The sequence below is a fragment of the Macrosteles quadrilineatus genome, unplaced genomic scaffold, assembly GCF_028750875.1.
Source record: "Macrosteles quadrilineatus isolate MER2022 unplaced genomic scaffold, UCM_ALF_1.0 Scaffold_3__2_contigs__length_128488019, whole genome shotgun sequence".
Lineage (NCBI taxonomy): Eukaryota > Metazoa > Arthropoda > Insecta > Hemiptera > Cicadellidae > Macrosteles > Macrosteles quadrilineatus.
Window position 1 is genome coordinate 80,100,359 of NW_026542596.1, and position 17,644 is coordinate 80,118,002.

The following is a 17,644-nucleotide window of genomic DNA, read 5'->3' on the forward strand; positions in this document are numbered from 1 at the left end:
TAAAACCACTTGAAAACTTAGTTTCACAGGGCAGTTAACAATGTAAACTGAAAGGGAACAACTTCGTTCCGTTATTCAAAATAAATTAATAGGTACTCACATTTTCACTCGTTTAATACGAGTTTTTATTGGATCAATGCTAATATTTACTACGTTTGTGCTTTTATAAGATATTCTATAAAAGATTGATTATGAATTTAGTTTTATGTACCTATTTGTTTATCTTATTATACATTATCGCATCGAGGACCATTTTGCTAAGGGTTTACTACAATACAGTAAATGTAAGAACTTTTTATACGATTTTAATAATAGATGTCGATTTTATATTAAATTGTTAGGAAGAAGATAAAATTTTCCTGAAAATGTATAAACAATATATACAAATATTGTTGTTGAATAACTTATTTAATTATTCAGTCTGTTGTCATATGAATTGTACTATAATAGTATAATTGTAGTATAAGTGATGACGGTATGTTCAGGAAGGTTCTCATGATAATGTTATCGCATGTAAAAAACCCTTTGGTGATAAATCTATCTGATGCAAGAAAGTCCTAGAAAGAGAGCCTGTGCTCTAACAAAAAAATTAATTCACCTTTAAAATTTACTTATCACTACTTCCACATGGTCTCAGATTAAATGATTAACTGGTTATAGAATTTGTGAAACTGAAAATGCTGAAAATATGCAAATTAGATAGTGATTTTATCCTCTAAACACTAAAGGCTTAACGTTTTTCATATAGTACAGACCTTGACTTGGTCCTGCTCGCCTTGATACTCTATGCTCTGGAAGATTGTCCATGTGTATCGACGACGTACCTCCATTCTGGCGAGGTATCTGCGGTACCATTGTTGAATCAAGATGGCCGCCTTCATGGCTGTCCGGAAAATATCGTTATTAGTAAAATAATCAATAACTTAATGACATTCCTTTATACATGCTTGTTAATGCAATTTGTACGTTACCACATAAAAAATTACCATACATTATTTTAAAGTGATTTTAATGCTGCATAGTTAAAATGAATATCTGTGCTTTGATTTTGCACAGTACACTAAACTTGTAAACATTAAGCAGATATTTTTGGTTTCCAGGAATCTTGCAATGACATTATTCATCGAGAAAATTGTTGACTAGAAGAGGGTAACGACTAAACTGTCTACAATTTATTAATTTAAGGCAAGTTGTACTAAAAGAACGAAAGATACAAAGTCCTCATTTTATGTAGTGTTTAATTTTATTTCTTCTATTCTAGCCTGCAAAAGAACCTCGGTTCAATAAATGATAAATAAATGATATAAATAAATAAATAAATATAAATGATGCATTAAATGATCTAGGCTCTTTTAGGAACTTATTTAAAATATGATAACTAAGGATGAAAAACTTATTCAATTTATTATTTTAATTGTAAAATCATAGAAGTGCTCATATGAAATGGTGGTTTTATAAGCAATTAGAAATATTAAAACAAACAATATTTTATACAACTAGGTCGAGACTGTTTCTCACATCGTTGAACGTATAATTAGGTGCAGTCTACATACTACCTCTTATCTTTAATTAGTTTATTCCAATTTGACCTTTAAACACAGTCTAACAATGACAACCAGATATTAAAATGCCGAACTGCTGCAACAATTATATGGCAGTTGGTTTACTAATGGAATGACAGGTGCACAACTAACAAACGTGCTCAAACCAGTGCCTCGTTGTTTACATTAAATCTACAGCTTAACTTGATGAATTATATTGTTTTACCACAAGCCGGTGAAGCCTCCATACCCGTGTCTGTTCTAGTGGCAACTGAGGTTTACAATATTGACTTCCATGTTCTATTGTCAGAGAGTTCAATGGGGTTAATAATAGGACCAACAATGCCCACGTCCCATTCAATTCCCTTTCTAAATCGATTTTCATTGAGTCAAACATGTATTTCATATTTAAATTAATGTTCTGTCCCTTTTGACGATTGATGGTGTCAACTTCTCGTTAAATGCATTGATTTTCATTCTGAACATTAGTTATCACTAAATTTGAATATCAACAAACCGGCCTAACTTTACGTATTGAAGTGTTCTAGTATTTTTGGCCAAAACAAGCTTATCAAAGACAACAACGTAAACAGGAAAATGGAATTTTTCGTGGCACGAGTGAACCAAGTGAAATTCAATGAAAGTGCAGTTCCAAGAACGTCAGTCTCGAAACGTAATTAGCAGTTTGATGGGGGTATTTGTTTTAGTAATTAGAAAGGGGTGGCAAACAAATTGAGCTAAACAAACTTGTGTCACCTGCCTTTTTCTCTAATTAAAAACAACGAGATTAAAAACGAACTAAAGTTTTTTAATTAAGTGTTTTAAAGTTGTCTTTAATCACGTTACGTTGAATATATGAGTTAATAAATTATTTAGATTTTTTTTTTAAATCTTAAGCTTTTCAGATAATTGGTGTATATGCTAGATTTAGTAACACTAAATTTTAAAGTACTAGCATATCTGTGAGTAAGTGAAGATAAACTTTCCTCCTTAAAAATTCCCTACAAATCTGTTATGACATTTACAAGTCGTAATTATTTTCTTGTTGTATGAACGGTCTTCAATCCACTATGAAAAGTAAAACAGTTTCAGTATATGTTACTAAACAAGTATTTTGTATATTTTATTTGCAAACGTTTTTCTGGAGCAATAACTAATCAATTTTACTGTATGAAACTTTAAAGAGGTGTTACTACTTTTGACCTCATCCGTCCGAAAACAAAATACATCTAAATGTTTTCTTTCAATATTACAGCAATTGTATGTATTTCAACTTACTTCGTTCTGCCTTAGGCATGCTGAACTCGCTGTTCTTCTTGAAGCCCCGGAACAGGTTCCTGGGGGACAGCGCTGCCAGGAAGGCGCCGACGCCGTTGTGTTTCACCACCTCCTGGCAGGAGCTTCCCTGGTTTCGCCGCATGTCTGCGTCCGACGACGAACTCTCAGACGAGTAGCTGAGAAATTACATACCAAAATAACATTTGTATTATTTTGAAATTTCACATTCCATTAATTCCACAGATTTCGCAAAAATATCAACCGGAATAAAAATTATTATATGGTGCTATGAAATGTATAGCCTAGTTTTGCAATTTTCTTTAGAGTCTCTTGACCTTCATAAATTACCAATATTCTCACAGGCTCAACATCTATTAATAACTATTCTTCGTCTTAAACTTTTATAAACTGGCTTTTTAGAAAATCTTCAGATTTAGAATCAGAGTTTATTGTCTTTTAATTAAACATTCTTGAATGTAACATACAGTGACGGAGGACTGACTGAAACCAATTGACAGACAGTTAACTGAGGAATTGAGGATGCAACTGAGACTGAACTATGACTGGATTGATGTGTGTAAATTGACCATTAAAAGGATTTAAGCTTTTTGATGGTTCATAGGAATGGAGCCATCTGATTATTACGCTATTAAGAAATGATCATGGCTACAGAAACTGAATATGATAGACAGTTACAAAGCTAGTAACTAATTCATTCAAAACCGATATTTCACTAATTCTGATGCATTTTGATGCATCGTGATAAACTCTGATGCGTCAGCGTCGAATAAACCTAGTATTTTCAATGAAAGGTGAACGAAATTTACCTGAGGTCTGAGGAAGTCGTGTTGTGGCACCCGCAGCTTGGCAGAGTTCCACAGCCAAGCATGTCGGTGCAGCGGGGCACCGGGCATCACGGCAACGGGGGCATGGCAGTGGGGCAATCTACAGCAGCGGGGGACACAGCAGTGTCGGGGGCATCAACATGGCTCTGTGGGGAAAGAAATAATATTAGACCTGTGGAGTGTGTTAACGGGCTCACGGCGACGGAGGCATAGCAGGGGCAGTCAACAGCAGCAGGGGCACAGTAGTGCCAGGAGCATCAACCTCTGTGTGGAAAGAAATATTATTACACTTGTGGAGTGAGGTACCGGGCATCATGGCGACGTGGGTATGGCATTGGGGCAGTCTACAGCATAGGGAGACATAGTAGTGTTAAGGGTATTAAGATGGCTCTGTATAGAAATACATACTGTTGGACTGTCTTAATATTATTAGGTGTATAAGTTTCGAAGTTTTAAGTAGAAATCTATGTGTGGAACAATATCGTATTTAGCATTATGCTATTGGGGTGGCAATATAATGGAAACTGGGCCAGTTCAACAACTTTATCACTTAGATATTGCCAACATAATGTAGCAATAAGATTCTTCCAAAAATCTAAACGATCGTTGATCCGAACGATTTTCTTAAATTGATCATCTTTGAGACTCTCAAATATTGATGGGAAATGTGAATCCATTTTTCACAAATTAGAAACAAAAGAAGTAATATTTTTTTACCATTAATTTTTTGAGTGATATACAGTTTTGTTCTCCAAAATGATATAACATTTTGTCTAATATCTAATTAGATCCATCAGTGTACTTGAAGTACAAATGTAGGCTACTCCAAACGAGACTCCTTATATCAACTGTGTAAGCAAGGAATGTAATTTAGACCATGTAACGTAAGTACTAGACAATATACACTTTTAATATAAAAAAATTAAAAATTTCATGATTTAACAGGTTTAGCACATTTTAAACAATTCTAAATCATTAAATATCCAAATAAATGTGAGGATACAATCAGTATTGCGACAACATGTTTATAGATCAATATTGTTATGAATGTAGGCTAGTTCCTTTAAATAGATTTCTGGCAAAATTAAAGTCTCAAAATTTTCCAGTAAAGTTATTAAGTTCTTTTTATGCATTTAAAATATGGAAACTTCACTTAGAATTCAGAGATTACGTTTTAATTTCTTGGAAAACCAACTGTCTAGAGAAAATAACATACTATAACAGTTTCGTGGAACGTCAATGACAGGCCTGTTATGTTTTAAGATCATTCAAGAGTGATTGAAAATTCCTAAACGTGAAGGTGTGCTTGTCATAAATCTTGAGTTAATAAATGAAAGTAAACTAAAAGGAAACTCGTCAAAGGACTTATTTTCTATGTTTAAATTACTTTAAAAGCTTGTCACTAACTTAACAGCATGTTTTGACAACATTAGTGGCACACGTCTTGAAATAGAGTTGATTTTAAATTACCTTGAAACCCAAAAAAATATGATAGAACTTTATAAAATGTAAAGTTTAATTCGTATTACCGTTGTGAAAAAAACGTGATACCTTTTACTATCGAGTTTTATTTATTAAAGTTATTAACGATAAATTTAGTCAACAAAAAAGTGAAACATAAACCTATTTACATACACAAAACCTCTAGTTCAAAATAATGACAAGCCCTAAATCTAATATGTAGTGAACCAGTAAGATTTTTAATGTTCATAAATATTGTCCAAGAGTCCCAAGACAATCTTGCAAATTTTTATTTTTCATTATATAATCATGTTTTATTTCATCACAAATTGTCAGTTAAATGAGAATACCTATTTTCAGCTGCCATCTGAAGGCCATATTCTATTGCTTTTATTATTTTTTTACAAACGGTCTATTGTTTGATAATTAGTTAAATATGTGCTTTGTGTTTCTGTTTTTAAGTTCCAATTTTTATAGAATTTTTTAAACAATCCAGTGAACCAATTACTGTTTGCTACTTTAATAATGTTCAACAAATTATTGACTTTCGTTATATTTGATAAAATATTTATTTTACTTTACAACTAACATGAAAGGAGACGATTGGAAACACTTTTGACGACAACTAAAGATAACTCAATGAAGTTGGATAAGGTACTGACAGAAAGCCATATAACTATATTTGATATATTCAAGCCACAAACATAAGTATTTTACATCACAGAAGATAAGTTTCTATCAACGTCATTGATGCATCCTGACAACATACAATGACAACGTTTGTTTTACATTGAAGCCGGCGTCAGGATCTACATGTTTTGCAATCCGACAAGTTATTGACAGCTCACTCAACAAGTTGATTTCTGTCGGCTTCGATAGTATTTATCAGCCCACTCATATTTTTCATTTAGTATTTATTAATATCAACAGGTACACCATTTACAAAAATATATTTAAAGCACAAGATCAGAATGAAATGGAAACAATTGCATTGCAAATAACAAAAGAAAATACATAAGCATAAAAAAACAGGACTGCAACAAAAAATAATAAACAAGACATCAACGTAACAAGTACAGATAATAACAAAAACCGTATTGAATTCCTAACATAAAAATATTTAATATTCGGATTTCAGACAAATGATGGAATACTATTTTGAAAGCAACATCAACAACAGATGTGGATAATTTACATCAATATGGGGGGTTTTCTCAATATTTAACAATTTAACAATAATAAACTATATGATAACAATACGTGAGACCAATAGAACCATTCATTGGAGATAGTTGGATAAATAGAGCTAGTTTTGTGGGATACGTGCTCAACCATGGGATACGTGAACAACATGCAAAAATAACATCTCTATATTACTCTTGTTTGTAAGTAATTCAAATATAAACTTGTATTATTCACTTGTAAAGGATTTCATTTCTACCGACAACTTTTAGACCAAGTGACTGTAACTGTACAGGTTTATAGCTGGACTTCTGTTATACGTCTATTTGCTTAACCGTCACCGTCACGCACCCGGTCCTGTTAGTGACGGTTTTGTAGTTACCTGATTTAAAAGCCTTATTTCCCTAGAATGTGACAATAAAAATAGTTTAAAAAACCAAAAACACGATTTCTTATGTTATTAAAGTAGAATTTCCAATATGCCACCATTTTGTTCCTACAAGGGTTACGGTGCTGAAGTTAACCCAGAATATTTTTTATTTCCTACTTTATAAATTGTGAAATCTTTCAAAATTTTCGGTGCTTAAATGCCCAAGTAATTTAAAATCGAACCTGTATAAATCTTCGTTGGACACCCTGTATATTTAACCTGATCAATTCAGCTACTTTAAGAGCTCAAAGGTTCAAATATGCAAGAATACGTATGTTACGAAGTTAACATGCGTATATTTTACTTTTTGTGGATGGTCTCCACAGCTGTAAAGGCAAGTGATTCTATTAGCCTAGCTCTCAACGTCTTGGCCATTCTATACACTGAAAAATACTTCTCAACACAATACTGATGTGGGCCTTCGTACGCCTAAGGGATTCTAATGAAGTTTAAATATACAACTAGTTCGTGGTAATTATACTGCCATTTAAAAAATATTGAAAATAAAATATATAGGCTAGATTGTTGGGTAATAGAATATTTTTTCGATTTTCTTATAGTTTTAACTCCGCTCTCAGTTTTGTTTTTGAATTCGTTATTATATTGACGCATTTTGAAGCAATGTGTATATGATAACAGTTTCTTCTTGTAAAAGGGGTTTAAACGTTAAAATTGTGGGTGGTGACTTCCTGTAGTTGGAATTACTTAAAACATTTTTCAGAGATAAAAAGTGGTAGATATTTTTTTTCAGACAGCAAATTGACAAACTACTTTTTTACACTAGATTGTTACGGTTCACGTAAGAAAGAGTAAAACATCTTGATTGTATTAGGAGTTTCCATTAACTTGTTGTTTATTCAGAGCCTAATTTTATTGGAGGAAGTGAATCCCTAAAGAAACTTGATTAGCTTGTTCTAAGCCAGTAAGCCTTGAGCTAAGACTTGTGACTTTACTCTGTTAATACTGTAAAAAGTGCAACACAAGATTGTTTATATTCTTTAATTGAACTGGTTTGACCTACAGATCATATGTTGTATTTATATGAATAAAAATAGTTTTTACATTAAATTCTTAAATGTTTTGTGTTAAACGATTTCATGTGTTGGTAAAATAAACATGAAAGCAATTTTTTTAGCTTTTTTACCCTTTGTAGACAGATTCAGAACTTATGATGCGATATGAAACTATGTCATAGCTTAGAGCCATTGGCAAATGTCAAGAATTGAACCTTGCGCCCGTTCCACTGGAAACCACCAGCTTCCTGAAATTTGGAGTAAAAGAATCACATACACGTGAACTTTTTAATTCGGCCTCGTAAAATTTGAATATTATTGCTTAATTTTCGATGTTCAAAACATGAAGTTAAAAATCCAAATTTTTATACGTAACAATATTGCAGTATGGATAATAATTTATGCTACCGTACATGATTTAGGCATGTTTACACGTATTCAATAATTTAGTTTAGGTAGTAAATATGCCGCATTGGTTATTGATTTCCCTCCATTGTTTCCAAAGCGAATAGTAATTTCTTTTCTTACAGTTTTCACATTATCACCGACAAGTTGACAATCAACTATACCATTAGAAAACAATTTCATTGTAATAAAAAATAAACTTTTTAATTCCCGATTTTATCTAAACGATCGGTGAGCATTTATATTCACTCAGTATTAAGGGTATAAATTTACATCATCATGCTGAATACTAAACGATACAAAGCTACTTGGACGTTTTGTCACGTATTCGACCTATATTCATCAGCTGTTATCAGATTATAGTTGAAATTGTAACTTCATAACTTTATCGACCAATAAGTTTAGACATTGTTGACTTTGGTAAAAAAATTCACGTAGAGTTCAATTTAACATTAGAAATTAGCAAAACTATTAGGATTATGAAAAAACTTTGAGTCTTAATCTTATCTAATAGCTATTGAACTATTGGATTATTTTTTGAGAAAGTCCGTTAAAAATAACCATATCTACGAATAATTTAAATGTTTTAGACATCCCTAATCTTTTGGAATTTTAAATAGTTTTTAATTTTTAAACACTCGCTAACCATCCCTACAGTCAACTACCCTACAACAAAAGACTTTTTTTACAAATATTTATTTAATAGGCGTAATCTTGATGAAAGTTTAAAACTTGAATTTATAGTTTCACAAATTTATGTATTAGTTGAAAGCCAGTTGAAAGGCAGATAGTCGAGTTACAGGGAATCCTTTCATGGTCATGTTTAAAGGGCTTCTCTTGTGGTGAAACTTTCTGTTAGTTCATCAACACAAACCCAACCCTGCTTCAAAAGATATTGCAGCTTTAGTGATGCTATTCCATACTGAATGAAACAAGCTATACAGCTTATTGAATTGCCTAAAATTATAAGCTTAATTTATTAGACATATTTACCAATTATTTGTAAGCTACTTTTAAAATGCTTTGTGTGACAAATGCATGGACCACATAATTGTTGTGCCTTATGTAAAAAAGACTACATACAAAAATTAAGAAGTCTTTCTTCATCTTCAATGAAAGTTTTTTTCAACCCAAACTGTCAGCCCTTACTGGAATGAACAGAACATAGTATTACATCATAGGTTTTTTTACTAATTAACTGCTTTATCAATATAATATATGTTTGTAATTTGTATGAGGAAAAAATAACTCTTAAGTTTGTATGTAGGATAAATTAATTGGTTTCTTACAGATAATTGAATGTAAACTTTTATTGCCTTGCATAACGAGCTATGGAATTTGTTCATGGATTACTCAACTGTATATTTTTAATTATAACCAGATTTCCGTCGTAATAAAATTGCAACGAGGTTTCAGATCTTGTTCACTTCTTAGTTCGTATATAATAATCTCGTTACAATGTAATTACAGAAGGCTAAAGTTTGCCCCTCTGACGGTTATTCAATATGCTCGTAACCAAAGTAAACTTATTCACTACTATAAGCTGACTTTGCTAACTTGAAGTTTATCAAGCTATTCTATAATACTGTAGAACCTATATAAATTACTAGCCTACCTGACCCTTTTAGTAATATACATGTAATATTACACTTCATGCAACTACCTGACTTAATATGATATACATGGGGTTAATCTATTACTGATTAATTACCCCATGTAGGTTATTGTTGGTATCTTACCCTGCAATACCCAAAACTAAGTTTCAAGGTATTCTTAGTTTTGCGTTAGTGAGTTTGTAATTTAGTTGTCAACTGCTGTAAAGAATATATTATTTTGTACCTTATTAAATATACAGAGTATCCCTAACTCCCTAGACACATATAGCGTTATTGCTTAGGTCAAGACAAACACATTTCACCATAGGAACATGGGTCTGCGGTGCCTAGTTTGCCGACTGTCGGTATTTATGTGTTTTTTTACAAAAACATTAATAACTCCTAAACGGTTTGGAATACTAAATTAGCATTGTTTAAGTAGAGAAAAGTGGTCATGCATTTGGAAAAAAAGGCATTTCTCTGTTATTATTTATCCGTTCTTCACAAATAAGGTATCATTAAAAATTTAATAAAATTTACAAAATCCTATGTCCCTTGCATTTTGTTTTTTGTTAAGTTGACGGTTTTCGTGAAATTCGGCATCAAATATTTTAAAGTGAAACGGTTAATGATTTTTTAGTATAATTTTAAACAGAGATAAGTCTTAGTAAGATAAACAGTTTTCCAAAATCTGAACACTGTATTCCAAACTGTTTAGGAGTTATTAATGTTTTTGTAAAAAAACACATAAATACCGACAGTCGGTAAACTAGGCACCGCAGACCCATGTTCCTATGGTGAAATGTGTTTGTCTTGACAATAATAATATAGCAATAACGCTATATTCATGTGTCCAGAGAGTTACGGGACACACTGTATATGCAGGCAGAATTATCTTTCACATTATATTGTATAACCATTACAGTGAATTTTTAAAGCTACTCTTTAACTATGAACTTTTAAAAAAAGTCTGGTAAATAATTGTGATAGTATCACGAAATAGGTTATAATGAAAACTAGGGTATGGGAACAAATTTTCCATTTGCTATCCTGTTACTCATAAATTTTATAATTTATTTACTCTGATGTTTATTATTTTACTGATTGTTACTGATAAGTTGATGTAATTTTGAACTGGTCAGTATATGAATAAAGTATATATTCACCTATATTAAAGTGAAAATATTGTCATAATTGATAATGAAGACATCGGTCGTTGAATATGTACAAGGAGCTAATAGTGTCAGAGATTAAAGTAATTTTTAAAGAGGTACTATGCAATTGGGGCAGTTTGGTTTAGGCATATGGCATGAATAGAGAAAACTTAGTCGGGTCTGTTTAAGTAGTTCTATAGTCAAATCTATGTTATTATGTCAATTTAGTCACCGGACTTTTAGGAATGGAATTTCTTTAGAGTTATTAAAGTTAAAGTGTACATCGAAGCTATGGGACCTGTCCCAATTTTATGTAAAAAGATGTTTGCGTATTTTTACTTGAAATGTTGATATGGTTACCAAATCAAAATATAATATAAAATGAATTATATAAAAGTGTGCAAATATTTTGTTTGTTTAATTTTGTTTTTACTTTGTTGACTCGAGTTCCTCCAGTCCGTTGACACCGGGGATGCTAGTGAGATCACTGTTCAATAACTGATCCCCAGGGATGGTCTATAGTTCAAGATTGACGTCTCAGAGGACCAATGGAAAGAACTTTGACCCTAATCCTCGTGACTCCTGTAAAAAGTATGTTCACGAAAGTAAAAACTGTGTTGACAAACTATCTTCTATTTACCGTTTGGACATTGTTGACTTGGTAATTTTTTTACATCACTACACAGAAACGTGTATTTTTCCATCCGTATTGATAGGCTGGAAAGTTGCCGTGCCTACACAAGGTAAAGTAACGTATTTTCTTTTACCGTGCACTTAGTCAGCTGATGAAATAAACTGCTAATCGCAACGGCCTACTTTATTTCCTGAAATATAAGATATTATAATTTATGTTATGTCTTAAATAAATTGGTTTATGAGTTTGAATTGTACTAATCTTTCGGTGTAGTATGATGTTAAGTATCATACGCTACTCGCCCGGTAAGCCTATTTTATGCCCAACCTTCACATCCTAGGACGCTAGTTTTAGCTCGGAAAATTTTTCACATTGCTACAGGCTAGTGCTAGAGAGTTGTGGCATTATCTTCCATTGGTGGTTGGCGGGATTTGAACTCGAGACCTCGGACACTGAAGCCCCACGCTCTAGACCAGCTTGCCCCCTTTTTATAACGTACATAGCGATAAAACAACTGTTAGGTTACTTCAAAACTTGCATGGTTTCTTATGTTTCAAGTTTTTCTAGAGGTAAAAGGTAGGCTTGGCTAAAAATCTAAGAAACAACAGTCAGCCACACCCTCCAAAACTCTGCGTGTCATGCAACGGTTTGCTGAGTCTTTCAATTGCTACGATATAAAATGAAACTACCACTTGAAACAAGTTGTTGCTCACTTTGGTCTTATGTGGACAGAATAACTAACAGGTAGCCTAGCATGCTATTTATCTTTCAACACAGTTGTATTTTTTTAATTACCTTGAACTGAATTAGTTGAATATTTAAAATACAGTACTCTAAAAAAACTAGATTTTAGTAGTAGTTTATTTTTTTTCTGGTGTAAGTAGTAGTAATTATTTTCTCTGTTTAAACTGAGAAAATAATCAAATATTTTATTCAGTTACTTTTAATATGGAATCCACTGAATTAATGACCACAGTCACAATATAGGTTAAAAAGATGTACTGACAGTTTATAGAATATAAAATATCACACAGAGCATCATGAAAAATAACTTCAACTACTAGTAACAACAATAAATATGTAATAATCTAATGGTTGTTTACCTTTAGCTTAGGTCTATGAGAAATACAGTAAATTTAATTTTTATCTCAGTTTTAACGAAAAAGTTCCATCTCGTTAACACTACGATAATATAAATCAATACCAGTATAAACTTATATATTTCATTAACCAACATGTCGTCTGGTCTTTTACATGAATGCAATACTTAGTGTCTATTTAATGTGTTTTTATTGTGTCTATTTAATGGAAATTGAATATTTATTAATATATCATATCCTCTTAAAATTATATAGAGAATTTACATATACAGAAAGAAGTAAGAGGGGTTTTAAAAGCTATATTTAAACTCGATATTTAATCGTTAATACCAAACTTGTTGAAGTTATAAATTTAGAATATCGGACATAATTGACTCTCTTTCACATCCCCAAGACAAACATAAAAAATATTAGTGGGGGGTTGGTGGGTGGGGGGGGGGTGTTAGAGAGGGCTCCCGCCTCACTCGTAAACGTCACATATATAATAACAAACGGCTGTAATATCCCGGTGTGTGTCTTCTTCAGCTAACATGGCGAGGGCGGATAGGATGCTATTGGTTACCCTCCAAGTGAACGTGATGTTTTGACATTGTTTTCTTATATATTGAAATTTTTTCCTACCTTAGATAATATATTTTACAAGTAGTGCTTACAGATTGACATTTATTACATGTGTTGTGTACAGTACTTTGTACACTGTTATGTTCCAAACGGGTTTATACGTTTCAACAACCAATAGTGTAGGATAAAAACTAATTTGCAAAATCTTTAAGCTAATGTGGATTTTAATTAGAATTCGAAACAAACGACTTTATATATTTATATGAGATACAGTGGTGTAAGGGAAGAATATTTTTGTTCTTAGTTTTTTAGGAATTGTAGCATTAATAATTTAATTCAATACGTCATAATTTAATTTAAGGTAGTATGAGATGAAATTAACCACAATACGTTTTCCGTCAGAAGACAATTTGACCTATGTTTAACCTTTACTCAGAAATAATTTGTTGGGGATACTGAATTTTTGAAATGAAACTTTACTTCTTCCATAAATCTTCAATACGTTAATACTTAACTATGGCGACCATACGAATGTGGGTATTTTAAGCCAAGTATGAATTGAGACGAGGAGAGGATGAGTGGCGCGATCTTGTAGTCTTGTTATTGACTAAGGTTGACGTATTCCTAAGACACAAATGTTAATTAATAGCCAATACAGCCAATGGCAACTAAGGTACCTACAGTTTATAGTGGAATCCGAACCACATTTTTTCATTGTAATTAAAGAATTTGTCTAATTATCAGGATAGTACCGTGGATAGTCGTAGTACTCAATAGAGCGGCGTTAATCCACAATAAGGAGTATCGTATCCACAGTGCATGTCTATAATATCCACAATTCGGGACCTCCTAGTAGCTTGATTACAGAACGACGCCACCGTCCCAGTCAGGGATATACAGTGCAAGGGAATATCATTTTTGTTGTTAGTTTTTTTTAGGTGTTGTAGTAAGAATAGTTAGTTCTTAATTATATCCATTGTTGGATGAGATCATATTTAACCACAATAAGTTTTCCGTCAAAAGACAAATTGACCTATGTTTAAGCCTTACTCAGAAATAATTGGAGATAATTGGAAGTTAGTAATATTTGTACTAACTTGACTTAAAAAAGAGAAAATGAATACCGAATTTTTATGATGTAATTTTGTCTTTTTTAAAACAAGGACGACTGGCTTCAAACAAGAGAAGAAAAAGACTAGTTAAAACAAAAGGACTCCATTTTCTATTGAACAAAGAGCTACTGTTACTTGATACAGACTTCTTGGATTCGCACCTCAGTGACTGTCTATTGCTGGGAGTGTTTTACTTTTATCTCTACCCCACAAGATGAGAGAAAATGGTTGATTTATTGTTTTGAACACATGTTAAGGAATAAATAAGGATATGAATTGATATATTATACAGTAAATAATTAAAGTATAATCTAAACTATAATGCATGTCGTTTAACCTGTTAAAACATTGTCAAAACATTGAAGAGACCAATGGATGATTTGAGGTATTTTCAGAAGTATGAAATGTTACAATAGTTTTAGCCGAAAATAATTTCCGTTTCTCAAGATGAGAAAAACATATATCTTGTTAACTTTTAAATTTTTTTTATCTTTATTTCCAGATAATAATTAAAATCCGTAAGATTGGTCCAAAACTAAAAAGATATATTCTAAATTTTGTAAATTTTAAATATAGTTCAAAATTTTATACATATTAAATTACAAATTAATTGTACAACATCATTTTATAAATTAAAACTTTGAAGGAGACTTTGAATAAGATCATTATGTAATTGTTTAGGACATTTTAAAGTATAACACTTGTTATGAGAATATTTGTACCCACGCCTCTCCAGATAATTTTTATCAATTAAACATTCTAAGGTTTATGGTTTATATATTATTCATAAAAATGCTCATGCTTTTGATTAGATCAGTTTTGTTAAAAACAAATACTATGTAGAGTATAGACGTCCGACGCTCCAACGCATGCATTTAATTCATTATCTCATAACATATTCTATAAATTTCATGTTAAATGTACATAAGAATATGTCAACCCTAAAAAGCTCTATTTAGTTTATATAGGAAGATGATGAGTATAAATAGTATAAATAGAGTATAAATAAATAAACAATTCAACTATACCTATTTTAAATTTCCTTCAGTAAGTATAGTATAATCTTCGTGAATACAATTTATTTATATGACTATAAAGAATGTAAACATCATGTATATTTCATATTTGCAACCAAGGAAATGTGCGAATAAGGAACTAGAACAAACACGGATACAAGGAATTGTTGGGATGGAATGGATAAGATACACAATCACTGAACAGGAAAATCAGATTGCTTATGTTACACAACAACGCACCATGTAGATATGGATGTAAGTAACAAAAAAAATATTTTATTTTACAAACCCATATCTTAAAAAATATAGAAAGAATTTTACATAAAATACCAAAGGAATTGATAGTATTAAATACTTCAATCAAAACATGACGATTGACAGCTTCGACTATTACAAAACCATGTGCTGCACAGACAAGAGCCTTTTGCAAAAATAAAACATATACTCGAGTGCTGGAGCCCTGGAACCCATAAGCAAATGTTTTTTTTTTGTCAAGTATGAATTTCCTGTAATTATGTTTCACAATTCTTTTTACTTTAAAAGACCCAAGATACAAAAGTCTGACAGCCAGAGGATGGAAAAACGGTGGAAAAATATTAGAGAAAGGTTTTTTCTAGAGATGATATTTTATATGTTACCCTGAAGCTATACAGGGTGTTAAAAAAGGAGGGGACATAATTTACGTAGTGACTCCTTGGATCAAAATAAAGAGATATCAAGAATAACATATTTTCCAAAACCGCTTCGTTAACCAGATATTTGCTATTTTCTATTTTTACACAAATGTTTTTCTCTTTGAAATTGTTCAACTGATCTTTTGAATGAATGAATGAAATATGTTTATTTCCACATAATATATACAGAAAACAAAAATATACTTTTAATACAAAATACTTACAAAATAAAACTAAGACTAAGAATAAAAAAGAACATTTCTGTATAAACTAAATTAAATTGACTATATGAAATACAGCAGACATAGGTAGGCAAGTGCTGCCTGTGCGTCTGCTGGGTTGCTATTTAAATCTTTATGAAACTTGGTATGTATTTAGAAGAGACCCATCTTAGAAAAGGAAAAAATTGGCGGCCATTTTAATTTTTTAAACTTAATTTACTAAAAATTGCTGATTTTATGAAAAAATTTCAAAAACACTTTTATTTAGCAGTTCTACTTCCCTATTAAACGATACTAAATAAAAAAAACCGAATAAGAAATAGCAGAAACTTACGATTTTTTGTTGTAAAATAGGGTCGAATAAGTTTAACTTAGTCAGGTTTGCCACATGTTATAACTAAAATATCATTTTAGTCGTAATATTTCAGCTATTTCTTATTAGATTTTTTCGAACTTGGTATTGTTTGATAGGAAATTAAAATTGCTAAATAAAAGAGCGTTAACATTTTCTCGCAAAATCAGAAATTTTGTTAGCAATTATAGTGTTACAAAACTCAAAATGACTGCCATTATTTAATTTAGAGTTGAATCAAGATGAATTGTTTTTCAACAAACAATGGGTCTCTTTTACCTTAACATACATACAATGTTTCATAAAGATTGATTGAAAGATTTCAAAGATAAAAATGTTTATGTAAAAAAGGAAAATGGTGGATATCTGGTTAACGAAGCGATTTTGGAAAAAATATTATTGATTTTCTCTTTATTTTACCCAAGAAATCACTACATAAATTATGTCCCCAACCTTTTTTGAACACTTGTAAGCTGTAATATAACGGAGGCCATTTTTTTCCCAATTTGTAGCTCCTTCAATTATAATCATAAAAATGGATACTTAACAATCAGAACACATACTTATTAAATCCCTATATTACTAGTCTGAAAACCCTTCTGGATTTAGTCTCTTCATCATTTAAAGGCTAAATCTGCCATTGTTATTACAACATTTTTAACAACAATGCACTACTGTGAGGAATTATTAGGGTTAAGATAAGAAACATCTTTATTGGTAAACATGTCATGTTTGATGATCAATTTCATAACTGTCATTTTTATTGTAAAACTAAAAAAGTAAATTAATATAAAATGAGTCCAAAATAGAGTAGTATATTACCTGAATACATCCCAGGGTTGTGTGTTGTATCGATGTATTCAATGTGTGATTAGGTGTCCGTTTTGATAAATACCAATGATCAATCAATGTTAACAAACAGATAACTCACTGTTCAGCTGCCTGTGTCTGATAGGTTGATTGGATCAGTATTTGAACTCAATTTTGATCGAGTTTATGCAATGGTGAACGAGTCTTAACACTGATGAGGATTTACATATAGACGATTCCCAGCTAATCAGCAACAAGCT

The 17,644-nt window shown here is 31.5% G+C and overlaps 1 protein-coding gene across 2 annotated transcripts in view; it reads right to left on the reverse strand.

Moving 5' to 3' along the window:
* The window catches only part of LOC128989747 (serine/threonine-protein phosphatase rdgC-like), a 79,571-nt gene that overhangs the window by 24,256 nt on the left and 37,671 nt on the right, over nucleotides 1-17,644 (reverse strand). For both annotated transcript variants that reach the window (XM_054411781.1, XM_054411780.1), the window contains exons 2-4: nucleotides 3,647-3,810; nucleotides 2,820-2,995; nucleotides 756-883 (exon numbers count right to left, since the gene is read on the reverse strand). In XM_054411781.1, the coding sequence (XP_054267756.1) occupies nucleotides 756-883; nucleotides 2,820-2,995; nucleotides 3,647-3,708 (366 nt within the window). In that variant the 5' untranslated portion in view covers nucleotides 3,709-3,810. The remainder of the gene's footprint in view (nucleotides 1-755; nucleotides 884-2,819; nucleotides 2,996-3,646; nucleotides 3,811-17,644) is intronic.